Genomic DNA, 14,378 nt, shown 5'->3' with positions numbered 1-14,378 from the left:
TTTAGACCACTGTAGTTTCAGAAACGAAATCATAAAATCTATTTGTTTATTTCAGAAAAGGAGCGAGCTCAGATATCAAATTTGTTGGCTAACAGTGGAGTCCTTGAAACTATGGGCTGAATATTACTGAAAAAAGATAAACCAGACACCTCACCTCTCAGGAACCCAATGGGCTGAGCTTTCCGTGGGATGAGCTTCTCAGACACCAATTATTGAGCCATTGGACAGTCAAATACTGCCTGCCTGCTGCTGCTGAGGGAGGATAGAGAATACCAAAGAGGGGAAAAAGCAGGGGAAAAAAAACCCTGTGGGATGACAACCATCTTCCTTTTCTAGTTGGGTTAATGATGTTCACTTATTAAAACGGAAAAATAGGAAGAAACAGCATGGGGGTTTTTTGTGATTCTACAAGATCCCTTGAAGCCTGTAGTGCTAGAAACAGCACGAGCCTCCCAAGCAAAGAAGTGTGACTCACATTCGTCACAAAGCAGCCACTCAGGCTGATTAATACAAAACACTGATTGCTACCGAATATAATTCTGTGCAGAAGTTTCAGCTTGGCTCAAAAATGGCCAAAGGCATTACAGCAAAAAGGTGGAGGGTTAAAAAAGGCACCGTCAAAGACCCCAGGATCCCAAAGCTGAGAAGAAAACGACGCCATTCAGTAATCATCTACCTTTTACTACTCTCAAATATAAACCTTTGTAAAAGAAAAATGGACATCACTACATTGTTCCACAGATTGAGACACAGATGTACCTGAAGTTCGTTTTGAACAGAGTTGGTTTTGCCCAGAACAAAGCATTAGGATGCATTACAGAAGTTACAGAGTCAAGCTGGGTTGATAGAAGAAGAAAAGTAAGTGAAGGGGATACTATAAATGCTATTCTAGAGTGAAAACTAAGTCTGCCTTTCTGGAAGGGAACATGTGAGGCAATTTTAAACTGCTACCCCACTGTAATCCTTTCTCCTTTCCCCAAAGACTTGTGTGGAACCGAACCCTGATTCAAAAATTCACAGATCCTACTGAATCAGTTAAGCTGATCAGTTATACTTCACACTTAAAAACAAGAGCACGCAGTATGTGTGCTGCCATGAAAACCATCACTGACTTCAGAATTGTCAAAAGTAACAAAACATACAAGAAATTTGCCCTAATGAGGCATAGTCACACAAAGCCATTCCACCATGACTCTCCCCTTCAGGGAGACTTCTTGACTTCATGACTTCTTCCCCTTGTACAGGGCATAGAGAAATTCAGATATTTTCAGAAGCTTATTACCATAGTCTTATTAAAGCTTAAAAGTATTTCCAGCTTATTCCTTCCCCTTCAGTGTGTACCTAATGACTTGTATTCAGTTACATCAGTCACCTTATTCACTGTGAAATGCAGTTTAGATGCATCAGAAAACTAATCCTGACTTACTTGTCTCAAAACAACCTCTTCACAAGGTGTACGTAACATCTAGCATTTGAGGAAGTCATTACTATGCCCTCAAAAATGACACGAATTATCAACAGGCATAAAATGGCAACGTGGCACAATGAAAGAGCACCTTGTCAAAACAATAGCACTTTCCATTTTCTTCTTAAGGGCAAGTCTCCCACTCTCATTCCTTTGTATTTCACGACCTAGTGGTTTTAAGTAAGCCTTCATCCAAACAGACACCTACTTGGGTTGCCATTTTTCCATAGTCAATCCATCGCAAAGTGGCGAAGTTAGTAGACTCAGCACAGTTGAAGCCGTGATTGAAGCCAGCATGGTAACCATACGGAAATGTAATCATGAACTCTCCAGCTTCCTGGGTGATCTGAAAAACAAAACCAAAAGGAATAGACACCCCACAGATCAGTTGGACGTAGCAGCTTGAGAACAGAGACCTATAAAAAAAAAAAAGGCACTGGTTAAATCTCTCTCTCTCAACTGGAAGGTAGGCAGAACAGTCATTACCAACTCTTGGCTAAACCTAGAACAATTTCTTGTTAACTGCAGAAATACGGAAGTATTTCCTTTAAGGAAAAAAGAACAGTACAATGATGGCAGAGGTCACAACATCTGAACTATTTAGACTCACAGGCTTCAGTTACTAAAAGGGTCTCAGGCTGCAGACTTCCAAAAGATCAGTAAGTCTTTAGACTGTCACTACTTTAGCTCATGGCAGGTCCAAATCAACACTCCCACCACCACGCTAGTGGAGCCAAGAAAACTGAATTTCCCTCCTAACACACACTCTACATTGCAGGGTCCTACTGAAGTACATGCTACCTTTCACTCCATTTCCCCAATCACATTACTCCCATTTGTTCACCCATAAGTCAAACACCCTAAAAATTACAGCCCACCATTTGTCTACTTAAGTAAAATTAAAACAACAATAAGAACTATGGACATTATTAATATAAGGTTTAAAAACACTGCAGATTACAGCTGTAATCAGAGGCCCATCAATTTGCAATGCTTCTAGAAAATCCTCTTTTAAAAACTTATGCAGAGAAGACATTGGGGGGAAAAAAAGGAATTTCATTCTTAGAGTATGGCACAGACCATATGAGCAACTGGCAGTGACATGGCGCGCTTGGAGCAATCCTTGCAGCCCAGCTCTTTAGCTTAGCAAGCATGAGATAGCATCTCCCTTCGATGGATTAGGAAAGAGGTAAAATTTGACCTTCCCTGTCCTTCCAACCCAGAAGTGCTGACAGACCTTTCACAGCAGTCACACAACGAGCAACTCCGTTTGGATTCCTTCCCACCAGCAGTAACTCACAACACAGCAGTTCAGAGCCTACAGAGACTTCAAAGAACTTAGACGTACGAACACAAGGATGTGTGGGTCCAATGATGATGGGTCCAAATATAAAGCATTTACTCACTTGGCTGCACTATCACCTAGACTTGCTCATGTTATTATTAGCAGAATAATTTAAAACAAAAAAAAAAGGGGGGGGTGGGGAGAGACTAAAAACTGATATGATAATACAAGAAGCTTCCGCAGTATTTCTGGATGAGAGGTGCTGAAGTCCAGCCTGTACCCAGCTTCACGGAGCATCCTCCCATCCAGCCCCCTCCATAAATCAAAGCGGAGCGGTAGATTGCTAACTTCAGAAGATGGAAAGATTATGTTTCTGTCAGGAAATCTACATCCTGGTGTCTTCATTTCAAGCCCACAGTGTATGTCCTCCGTGTCACTGCTGTCAACATTATCCCTACAATAAATTAGAAAGCACTCAAGATGATGGATAGGCCATGCAGAAAAGTAATAACTATTGAAGGGAAGCCAACACAAACTGCCACTCATGAAGAAAGCCCTAAATTTACTGACTTCTGCAAGCTCTTGAAGAATAAATGGAGAAATCAATAGGAGATTACAGAAATACACATTTTTAATTATTAAAAAGCCCTAGTATTGATCTGTTTCTTTTTTTCCAGAAGTAAATACCATTATAGAGATTTATAAATGCGTGCCTATTCATTTCATTGAAATCTGCCAGGAATTGAGACGAAGGGATCGTATCTCTCTTTGTAAAGAAAAACGGCACGTGTTCGCTGTTTCTGAATAATAGTGATCCTCCTTCGAAAGCTACTATTTCAGGAGGGCTTCAGATATAGGCTGCTCAGACAAAAGAGATCTCCTCCTTTTTACATGTAAAAACATCCTTCCAGTGACTGCCAGAGAGAAGAGAGAAGCTATCATAAAAAACACGCTCCTCCTATACTCTGTAAATAGAATTCCTAATCCTGATTTAAGTAATGTGTTTATAATACCCCTTCCTTTAAAAAGTTTGGTTTCGACAGTAACCTAGTCCTGTATGTGTACACTGGTCTCTTCTACTTTTTGGAGAGTAGGGCGACAAAAATCAGATTCTTAGCATTCAGATAGTGCGTATTTTAAAGGTTTCTATGTACACTCAGTATGAAAGAGACACCAGGCATCAATCTGCAAAAAACCTTCATGTCACAAATCACAGTGGGAAGATTCATAGTGGGAAGCCTAGCTAAGCAGGGAAAGACTTTTTACCAAGCAATAAATTAGCTCCCTTATTTAAACCCCTTTGTATCCCATCCCTATCACCTTACATCTCAGTAAAGCTGACTTGGGATAAGCTTGGAAGGGAAGTTTTCCTCCACTGCTTTTTTACCAACTCCTTTGCTCCTCTTGGTTGGTTACCGATCAGAAATCACTTAGTATATAATTACTAGTCAATGCCACTTTCCTCAGATAGATGGAAAAGCCAACATAACAATGTATTATCCTGGAGAAAAATATGCCCACCTACAACATTCAAACACTTGAAGTCCTGCAAGAATTTCTTTCACCTTCTGACCTCCAGCAGCCCCAAAAGCACTGCCCCAGGATGCTGCTTGAATGAAATGGCAGAAATCAATTCCCATTTCCTATCCTCCTCCATTCTGCAGGACGACTGCATGTCACGAGAGGATCGCACGCTGAACTTCACTTAGAACGGCTAGTGTGCACCAACAGGTACTTTTGAAATTATTCTTTTCAGCTGCTTCTTTAGATAAGCAGTGCACCCCTTCTAGGCTCTGTTCAGCCAATTATTGCACCACTTACGGCTTCTGGTTAAAAACTTCATACGGAAAACACCACGAGAAGTAGCGAGACACAGCATTCACCTGACACCGAAGCAGAAAGAAGCATATGAAACCCTTAAACCTCACCGTTCAGGTCAATAAATGAAGATAAAGTCAGACAGATTTTTCAGGAGCTTGCACTGGCTACAGATTTTTTTACTCTTTTCTGAATACGGTCGGGATAGAGAATGTCTTTTATCATCTACCAAAAGTAATTTCTCATCTATGCATTAAACTGAGATGCCTCCCATATTCCAATCCACACATCATCTCCCATATTCCAATCCACAGGATCACTGTCCTGAAATTTGTAAAGTGAAAATCCTTACCAAAAAATTCAGACCCCACAATTAGTTATTTTCATTATTATTTTCAACCATGTGTAGCAGGTAGCTGTGTTTTCACACTTGGGAATTAGGTTCCACAGACAGAATTACAAGAAAAAACATTTGTTGCTCTCTATGAACAATTTAGTATCAGCCATCGTGTGCAAACTAGGCTGAGCCTAGCTGCTGATGTTGAACCATAAGCACCACATTGCTTCATGCAAGTCTCCCCTGCACTGACAGCAAACTCATCTGACAAGCCAGATGATCACACTTCAAATTTCATTCATCATAGCCTTCCACCAGGAAAAATGAAACAGTCTCTGGAGCAGTAAATTGAATGAATTCGTAGTTTTTATGCTATAAAAGAACCAAGATCTTTTACTTCCATCTCAAAGAATCACCAGGCTCATCAAATAGCTGCTATACTTTGTCTCAGGTGGACTAACTCTAACAAAAACATGCTTAAAAAAATAAATAAAAAAAAAAATCAGAACTGCAGAGTTCTTACCTAGAAAAAGATGGCCATAATATCTACAGATGATGATGCAAAGGGGATGGGGAAGGATGAAATCGGTTTGAATTGGGCATTTTTTGACACTTCCCACTGCAGTTAAGATCCCAGTACCTCTAACTCAATTGCTTTTCCCACATCCAAAGGCAGGACACCCTGGCAGGACAGGCTCTGTGTGCTGGTAACACACAGCTTGTTTGATTCTGCACAGATACTAAACCCATGGTAAGCATGCTTGGCTGAGGAGATTTACTTCTTGCCAGAAGACTTTAAGAATAAGCATATTAAAAAGATCATACCAAATAAACATGATCCCTCATTTCAAATAAGAGGACTTAAGGATTCACGAATCCTTACTGGCTTAGAGAGAACGCTTACACAACAGAGAAACAGCACGTCTAACTCCAGTTTTTGATTCATGCCGGATCCAGGAGAAAAAAGTCTGTGTTCAAAGAATTACCAATGAGTTATGCTGCCTACTGATAAGCCACAGCGTCTCTATTACAGTTTGCCCCTCTCTACCTGGAGAGGCTCCTTAATTGACAAAGTTAGTTCTAGCGAAAGCTTTAATGAAGAGAACCACTTCAGAGAAAGCATCTTAGTCAAACCACAAATCCTCATTTACAGGCAACCACCTGGTTTAAACCGATAGGATACGTTTAGCATAATAATGCATTCAGAAATTAAGCAAATTGCTCCCCAGGGGCTTGCAATGAATTGTTTCCTTAAAATTGGGTGCTGTGCTTTGTGCACCTCAACAACTTGCCAATGTCTTCAATGCATCCTTTGTACATACCCGGTCAAAAGGAATGCCATACTTCTTCAGGATGGAGGGCGAAATGAGGGTCATCTTGTGACGGAGGAAAGCATCACATCCCTGAGAGCTTCCTGGAAAAAATCCTGCAGAGACATTAACAAGACGAGTATCACTGTAGGAATATTATATCCAATCATTACTTAAGCAGAAACAAGCTGGCAAAATCAAAACCTGCCTCAATACTTTGATATAGATCAAAACAATAGGCGTACAAGTGAAGATGTCAGTAATTGGCACATGCCTCATTGTTTGAAATACCACATCAATTTTGTGACAAAAACGTGCATGTTGGGGCATCTACATCTGAATTCACAGAATCATTAAGGTTGGAAAAGACCTTTAAGATCATCAAGTCCAACCATCAACCCAACACCACCATGCCCACTAAACCATGTCCCGAAGTGCCACGTCCACGGGTTTTTTGAACGTAACATTCCATTCAAGCTAAGAGTTAGCATGTAAGTCTTCTATGTCTGGGAATAAGCAACTTGGGTCAAAATCTCAGTAAAACCCTAGCAGACTAAGCTGTCTCAAGTTTTGGGTAGTACCCTAAACCATGAGTCACCTGTTTTCTGAATATGGACAAGGGAAGAGTAACAAGCATCATCATCTACTCCAAACACTGCTGTGTCCTTTTTATACCTCCTGTGATGGGCTGCTGTATTATTCCCGGGAAAGTGATACAACTCATAATATTCTAGACCAATCTGCCCTACATACCACCCACTAAAGGAAAAAATAAGCATGCAGATGTTAATATTTGGTCAAAAGAAAGGAAACAAAACGTATCCATCACAAGGACACCCAGTTCACTGGCCACAGTGGGCACTAACAAGTCTGGCAGAGACAGTATGATCCGACTCAGACAGCATCTACGCGCTATGAAGTGTTAAGTTCTACCATAGCTACAGGATCCACACTGAGCTATTAAAACAAATCACAAATAATTAAAAATACTGAAATTGTGGTAAAAACTGACTAACCCTTTGATGTCAGCACTTCGCTCCCAGAAATGTCAGCTAAACCAATGTAACATCATTTTCTTCGAGACCACGTGTTCTACTCCAAGTGGGTGATTGAACAACAAATTATGTGTTTATAGGGATTAAAAAACATCACCATTTAGAAAAATAAGTAACCCTAGCTCTGGAAACAAAACTAATTGATGAGACATAATGGAAGGGGTTTCAGAAAGTGAAAAGGATTACTGGGTTCCAGGTTTTCGTATGTTTTTGTACTAAAAGCATTTCAATTAAAATTATGACTGTCTGCTACCCAGTCTGTCATCCCTCTCTGCAGTTCCTCTTTTTAATGCACAGTTTAAGTGGCTCTCATTAAAGCCACTAATAAAGAAGCACATTTTAAGTGATTAGCACCAATAACATGGCAACGACATTAACATTCTCTCCATGGGCTCCATAGCTCTCCCAGTGAGCCCATTTACAGCTCAGCTATTCATTTTCCATATTAATTGCATACTCTTTTCTCCATAGTAAACGTCTTCGTAGTACAGACCGCTGATGCACAGGACAGGGAGAATGCCCAAGCAACGATACGGCTTCACTGTAGTTTCAAAACATTACCCATCCCAGCTTCCAAAAGGTACTAACAGAAAGCGAAAATAAAGACGAGATCATTGATAATTTGCTTCTAGTTTACAGATTGCCAACCATTGACGTGTGTCAAAAATTGAGCGTCAGTAAGAATAAGTTACAAAGTCAGACTTCGGTGTGATATTTCAGATTCTATAGAACGCGGGTCATCTGGATTTTTTTGATTTTTTAGTAGATGAAAGTAACTTTTATAAAACCTGGCAAATGACTAAACAGAGGTGTAGCTGTGAAATGCAACATTTCTGAGCAGTAATTTTCAGTATTTTTTCTATTTAGGGATCATGGCGCTCAGTGCACAGGAAAACAATACTACCATGCCCTAGGACATTTATACCCATTTACTTGACATTTATCCTACACATCCCATTGCTCCCTTCAACATCCTCCCCTTTTTTATTCACATATGAAACAGTCAATAGCATGTCAGACTACCGGCAGGAAATGCCATTACTATGAATGTGTCTTTCTGGAAAAACAGAGCATTTCTTCATTTTGCATTGGAACGGTCTTCCAGATTTTCCTGCCCGCTTCTGCTGCGCTAACTTCAACAACAGATTTTAAAAGTATGCCTCAATGAAGATGAAACATGTAGATTTTGAGTTAATTATTCTGGGACAGGATCTTTTTTTAGCTGGGCAGCGCTTAGAACATTTGCAAGTGAACGAAAATAGCACCAAAAAGCAAACACAACATCAACAAATTAAAAATACTTCTGCAGTCAGAGATCTTCCCTGAAGCTTCCAGCATTACCAACCAGAAATCAGCAGAAAAGCCAAGGCCAGGACGCCGAAGGCTGCGCTCGCGGCCGCTTACCAGGCGAGCCTGGCAGGTAGTCGGGCAAGAACACATACACAAGGTTTTCGGGAGCTGAGGCTGGTGCTTTGTAAGGCCAAAAATTTACAGCCAGCCTGGTGAGAGGTGGAAGTTTATCACAGCCCGAGCCAGCCCTGCTCTTTTTTTTTGTTTTTTCTTTTTCTTTCCTCCTTCCCACCCCCCGCTTTTTTCCTTTTTTTTTCCTGCTTTTTTTAAGATGGCCTTTATTGCACTGAAACACAAAGGAGGATGAGACCGGAATAAAAGGAAAGCAACCACATACAGTGTGTATCATTACAGAGGAAAGCGAGAAGTCCGCTAGCTATTCTCTACGAATGCTGTTGCTGAATTTGTAAGCACTTTCCTATTTAAGACTCAAAGTCATCAATGCTAGAAGAGCTTTAAAGGTCTCCAACCCAAACTATTCTACGATTCTATGAATGCTAATACTGTACATGTAACATTTGAAGTGTAAGAAGAAAGAATAGCTCCTAGCACCCTTTTTCGCCGCAGACCGTGTCTATAGGGGCATCAGGAAGACTCCGCAGGCTGCACTCCACGCAGCTGAAGCGACAGTTCTCAGTTCACCGTGATAAACCTCATATTACACACGGAGATGCAGGATGGGTCTCTTATTAAACCCATTTCTTTATTAAACCCATTTGGTCTCAATACCTCAAAATTCAAGGGTTTTTTTCTATCGATTTTAGTTAGGGTCATGGTGTGCCAGAAGACCGAGGCTTTGAGAAAACAGTTGCACTAGCAGGAAAATTCACTGACAAGTTTTCTGACTCTGAAGCTTTATACCAATGCAGCAGGTTCATCAAGCAGCTCTTGCAAGATTAAATTATACCAGCCAGTTCAATGTCAATTCTTTATCAATCCGTTTACAAATCAAGGGTAGGATTCTCCCCTGGGATGCCTGTTTTCACTGAGAACACACCCATGTGTTTTTCCAAACGAAGGAGGAAGCAAAGCTTACCTTTCGCCAGGCGTTCCAATCTCTTGCCATGTTCTGGAGGTATGGCATACCTAGGAGGAAGTTAACAAAGAAGAAAAAGAAAATATTTTTTAAAATCACTCTATAATGTAAAAACAGTGAAAGAAAAGGAAGGCTAGAAACCAGTGTGGTAATAGCTTTTAGCACAGCACGCTTACAACTAACCTCTGGAAATACAACCAAACGTTTAGAAGTCTGGAAGGTCTCAGTAACACATAATTATAATACGTGGAAGAAAGCCTGTATTTTAATAAAAGTCCTTAGACATGTTATATGATGTGTGATATTTTCCTGCAATTTTTTTAAACAGCATCACAGGACTTCACAAGGTAGAAGGAGAACCAAGAAGGCAAAGTGATGCTACAGCACTGGGAAAAAAACAGAAGTAGATCAGTATAGGGAACAGCAGGCGTGTTTTCTGCAGGAAAGATACCAGCAAAAGAAAACCATGAAGCTGTGATAAAAATTAACACACAACAAATTCTGCATGGGCTGAGAAGGTGTGAGGGAAGGTCTCTGTGTGTTGGCATACCTACGGCAAATTAAGATAAACTTTTTCAAAGAAAACTGTGTAAATACTTCTCATTTTATTAAAAAAAGTAAACATTCTTCACAATGGCTGAAGCGGTCATTCCTTGTATCTACGCTGGACTGTGTTGTCTGATGTGAAATAACAGAATTAAACTATTCGATAACTTTCTTGATGAGGCGAATGAAAAAGCAAGGTCTTCTGAGGAAAACAACATTAAAGGGCATAGGGAACAACTTCTGCACTTTTAAAAAAGACAGTTTTGTTAGATCAATGGTAAAAAGAGTGCAAAATAATTTGACTGAAATGCGGGTTTTTTCCCCCGCAAGTGCAAAGTATAGAAACACAATCTACTGCCTGAAATCACACACAAGCCTAACTGCGATATTCTCCTGTGATCACTGGAAAACAGCAACCGAGTCCTACTTCTAGAACAGTTTTGCCACGCGAAGAGAGAAGACGCTAGGTACAGAAAACCGAAGACTGTTCCTTTCTCCCACCGAGAAGCCTTCCACCGAGCTCCGCTCTGTGCGTAGCAGCTCGTAACTGCTGCACACAAGCTCAGTTCGCTTCAGAAAGGTAAAAACAAACAATTTCTGTTTTCTTGCAGGCAATTTGGACACTTCAGCACGCTTTAAGGTAACAAAAATGTTAAAAATCACTTGGAAAAAAAATGCAAAAAAAAGCTTCCAAGCGCTGCAGAAAGAGCGCTGGGTGTGATCATTATTTACAAAAATCAGGAGAGTTTCAAATGGTGGGTTGTCTTCCCCGACGTTGTTAGTTACCTTACTGCTTTGAAGTTACACTACCTCAATATTCACAGAAGCAAAAATCAGGTGACTAGGATTTTATGCGTTCAGGTTATAAGGAGGGAACTAAATACCATGATACACTTAAACATGTTTAATGTGATGACACACACAACAATGCCAGTGGAGTTTTGTAAATTGTTGCTGACATACTCCATCAAATGAAATGCGCATACCATTTTTTGTAACACAGAGTTTTGAAAATTTACATTAAAGGGAATGACATTTATTGCCAGCTATAACTTTTGTGCAATGTGAATAATAAAAAATGCATTATTTTTGTTATTTCCAATAAAGATGTCAAAACCATCACGTCTCATTATAACAAGCTGAAAACAGGATATTGTAGTGGGGAAACTGCACCATCTCCACAACAGGTAAACAGTATTGCTCTATTTATGATACGATCTCTCAAAATACCCCTTTCAGCCAGTCCCCTTGCTCAGCTTCTCAATTTTCAAGTCTAAAGTTTTATCTACAATGTCAGGAGAAACAGATAGAAGTCATGTCCCGTATTGTTTCTGTACAAAACCAAAATTTACCCGCTACTGTCAGGTAGGTTAGAAAGGATAACGACGGACAGAAATCATACATAGGATGTTTCAAGATTTAGACATTAAGCAGATTTAAACTGATGGCTTCAAAAAAAATAAATCTAAGGGAAAACACTATGTAGTACCTAATCTTGGAAAATAATAAATATAGCAATGGACTTGCAACATCCTCTGACCAAACTCTAAGGGTGCCTTAAATTGCATAATTATCAAAGAATTCAATTTCATTTGTCGGGGACAAAGCTAGTAGCTTTCGTTTTACAAAGACCATTCATAACTTACATAAATGGGATAAAACTAATCCCGTTCCAAAGCTCCTTTGTGGGATTAATGTCCCTTAAAACAGGAAAATGAGACATTCCATTACTTCTGGGAAAAATGCTGAAGGATTGGGAAAGAACTAATTTATGGCTACAAGGCTGCCGATGATTAATGTAATATCCCCAGTCTACAATGCAACCTTCACTTAATTAGTGCCTGTAATTGGGAGTTGTAAAGATAAGATTAATTGAATCTTGAGGATGTTAAAAGTTTAATACATCGGAACATGGTTATTGTGTTATCTGAAACTGCAGACTGCAAAAAGCCAAGCTGAGCTTGAGAGAACGGTCCATGGAGAGACAAAGAAAAAGGGCTTGCTTGGATAGAAACCAGCAAGAGAGGAGGAATTTCCAGCTTATAAAAAAGAACTACATGTAATAATATACCAATCAGAATACCCCACCACAGAACAGCCTCTCAGTAACGACCAACTCCAATTTTAGAAATTAAGGTTTTTCTTTGGCCAGTCTTGTAAGCAGAGCCTATACATCCTTACACATTTATTCTTAGGAATTCACAAAATGAACTGCAGAAGACAATTAAGTGTCGGTTAAATTCTGCTTTAAGTTACGCTCACAAATCTTGACTGCTTTACATAAAGATAGGCAATAAGGAAAGAATTTGGGCTGCTGTTTAAAACCAGTAACAGAAGGCTTCTGCAAGCACCACACAGATCAAGCCAGATAGCTGAACGTAGACGTAAAATGATTGATTACAAAGCAGAATAACAACAGAGGCGACACGGAAAGATTAGGAATTGCTGCAATCAAAGGAGTAGTGTTATTGAGCGTATAAACATCCACGAAGGGCTGGCTTTTGTGTACGACCTCACAGTAGCATCCTCCCATTTTCACTATGAAAAATGGCCAGGCACTTGTTGGGGACAAAAATCCTTGACAGAGGGAACTGACAAAATGCTGTCATTCGGTACGATTTGTTACCTTCCCTCTTGCACCCACAGGCTGGGGCTCAGATCAACAGTAAAATATCTTTAATTCCAGAGACAACTGACAAGATTATGCATGGCAAAGCACACCCAGTAATTTCCTTTTCTATATGCATGACTTTGAATACTTTAAGATTTTTTTTTTTTTACCAGCCTAAATACTAAATGTAGTAGGTTTCCTCTAGAAAAATACAAAAAAAACTACTTTATCAAAATCTTAAAAAAATAAAAATATGCTGGTTCCTTCCTCTGTACCATTCAGATCATAGCACAAATGGGTTCCACAAAGACACGGAAAGACAAGAAAAAAACTCAGAACAAAATACCACTTTTATATCAATTGGCCAAAATAAGCCTACAGCACCCACAAAAGATCTTGTATTGGGCTTTGTCGAGACTCTCGGACTTAGAACTGCCCGATGCTTCACACCTGTTGTCACAAAACTGCTTCTGTCATCCCTCTGCCTGGGGAAAACCGAATCAGGAGTAGAGCAGGACTAACTTTGATCCAGCGCTGGGCAGACACTTCCTTTTAACCACAGCAAAGATGGAGCACGGATTTTCCATTGCCCCAAACAAACTAAATAGAAGTAGTGGTGGCAGCATAGATGTTTTAACAGCCCTTCTTAAGAACCATCGTTTTATAAACTACTACTGCTTCAGAGAAAACATCTGGAACAGCCAACAGAAAACAGAACAGTGACAAAAAGCTGACCCTGAGCCATTGCTTCAAGTGCAGAATCTTTCCCTGCTGGTTCAACCTGGTTCCCCAATAAAAGCGAAGTTACGTAGATAGTGCTGCATCAGCAACTGTTTTAAGATATATCAAACTTCCAAGAAACTGGGCTTGCAAACAAACCAAGAGAGCAATGCCTTAAGTACGTATTTCCAAGGGTCAGCTTTGCAGTGGCTGACCAAGACAAAGGGCCAAGCTTAACCTGAGAACCTGACACTCAGCAATTTGTCGGATTACGGCATGAATAACGTCTTGCTGCTTTGCCAGGGAACACAAGATTTACAGAACGGGGGGCGGGGGGGGGGAATAAATCTCAAGATAAAAAAAAGTTATAGCTGTATGACTCAAATGTCATCTTACCCCAAAGTCAACAATCTGAAAGTAATATACTGATTCTTTTAAATTACCTTTTTCTACTCTTTCTACCAAAGCAAAAGCAGGTCCCTGAAATGGATTAAGTATCATTTCTACAAATACAGAACTTACAGTTCTACCTGAAAGACTTTCAGCTTCTCAGTTTGTTTCATGAAACCTAATTCCATCATCATTTCTGATCTCTACGTCCGTGTAATTTTCTGACTTCCTGAGTATCCTGCAAAACTGAAATTCTTCACTATGAGGGTGGTGAGGCACCGGAACGGGTTGCCCAGAGAAGTTGTGGATGCCCCATCCCTGGAAGTGTTCAAGGTCAGGCTGGATGGGGCTTTGAGCAATCTGGTCTAGTGGAAGGTGTCCCGGCCCATGGCAGGGGGGTTGGGACTAGATGATCTTTAAGGTCCCTTCCAACCCAAACCGTTCTATGATTCCAT

The 14,378-nt window shown here is 40.2% G+C and overlaps 1 protein-coding gene across 1 annotated transcript in view; it reads right to left on the bottom strand.

Annotated features, from left to right (window-relative positions):
• Nucleotides 1–1,673: 1,673 nt before the first annotated feature.
• Nucleotides 1,674–14,378, bottom strand: part of LOC104619809 (lysine-specific demethylase 4B-like) — a gene marked incomplete at its 3' end in the record, with an annotated part of 31,674 nt that continues 18,969 nt past the window's right edge. Inside the window, exons 5-7 of the mRNA XM_010285821.1 lie at nucleotides 9,657–9,706; nucleotides 6,228–6,331; nucleotides 1,674–1,811 (exon numbers count right to left, since the gene is read on the bottom strand). Coding sequence (XP_010284123.1) covers nucleotides 1,674–1,811; nucleotides 6,228–6,331; nucleotides 9,657–9,706 — 292 coding nt within the window. The remainder of the gene's footprint in view (nucleotides 1,812–6,227; nucleotides 6,332–9,656; nucleotides 9,707–14,378) is intronic.

This window comes from Phaethon lepturus, unplaced genomic scaffold (assembly GCF_000687285.1).
Source record: "Phaethon lepturus isolate BGI_N335 unplaced genomic scaffold, ASM68728v1 scaffold11144, whole genome shotgun sequence".
In the NCBI taxonomy this organism is placed as follows: Eukaryota; Metazoa; Chordata; class Aves; order Phaethontiformes; family Phaethontidae; genus Phaethon; species Phaethon lepturus.
The sequence above is the reverse complement of the archived record's forward strand: the minus strand, read 5'-3'. Positions and strand labels throughout refer to the sequence as shown.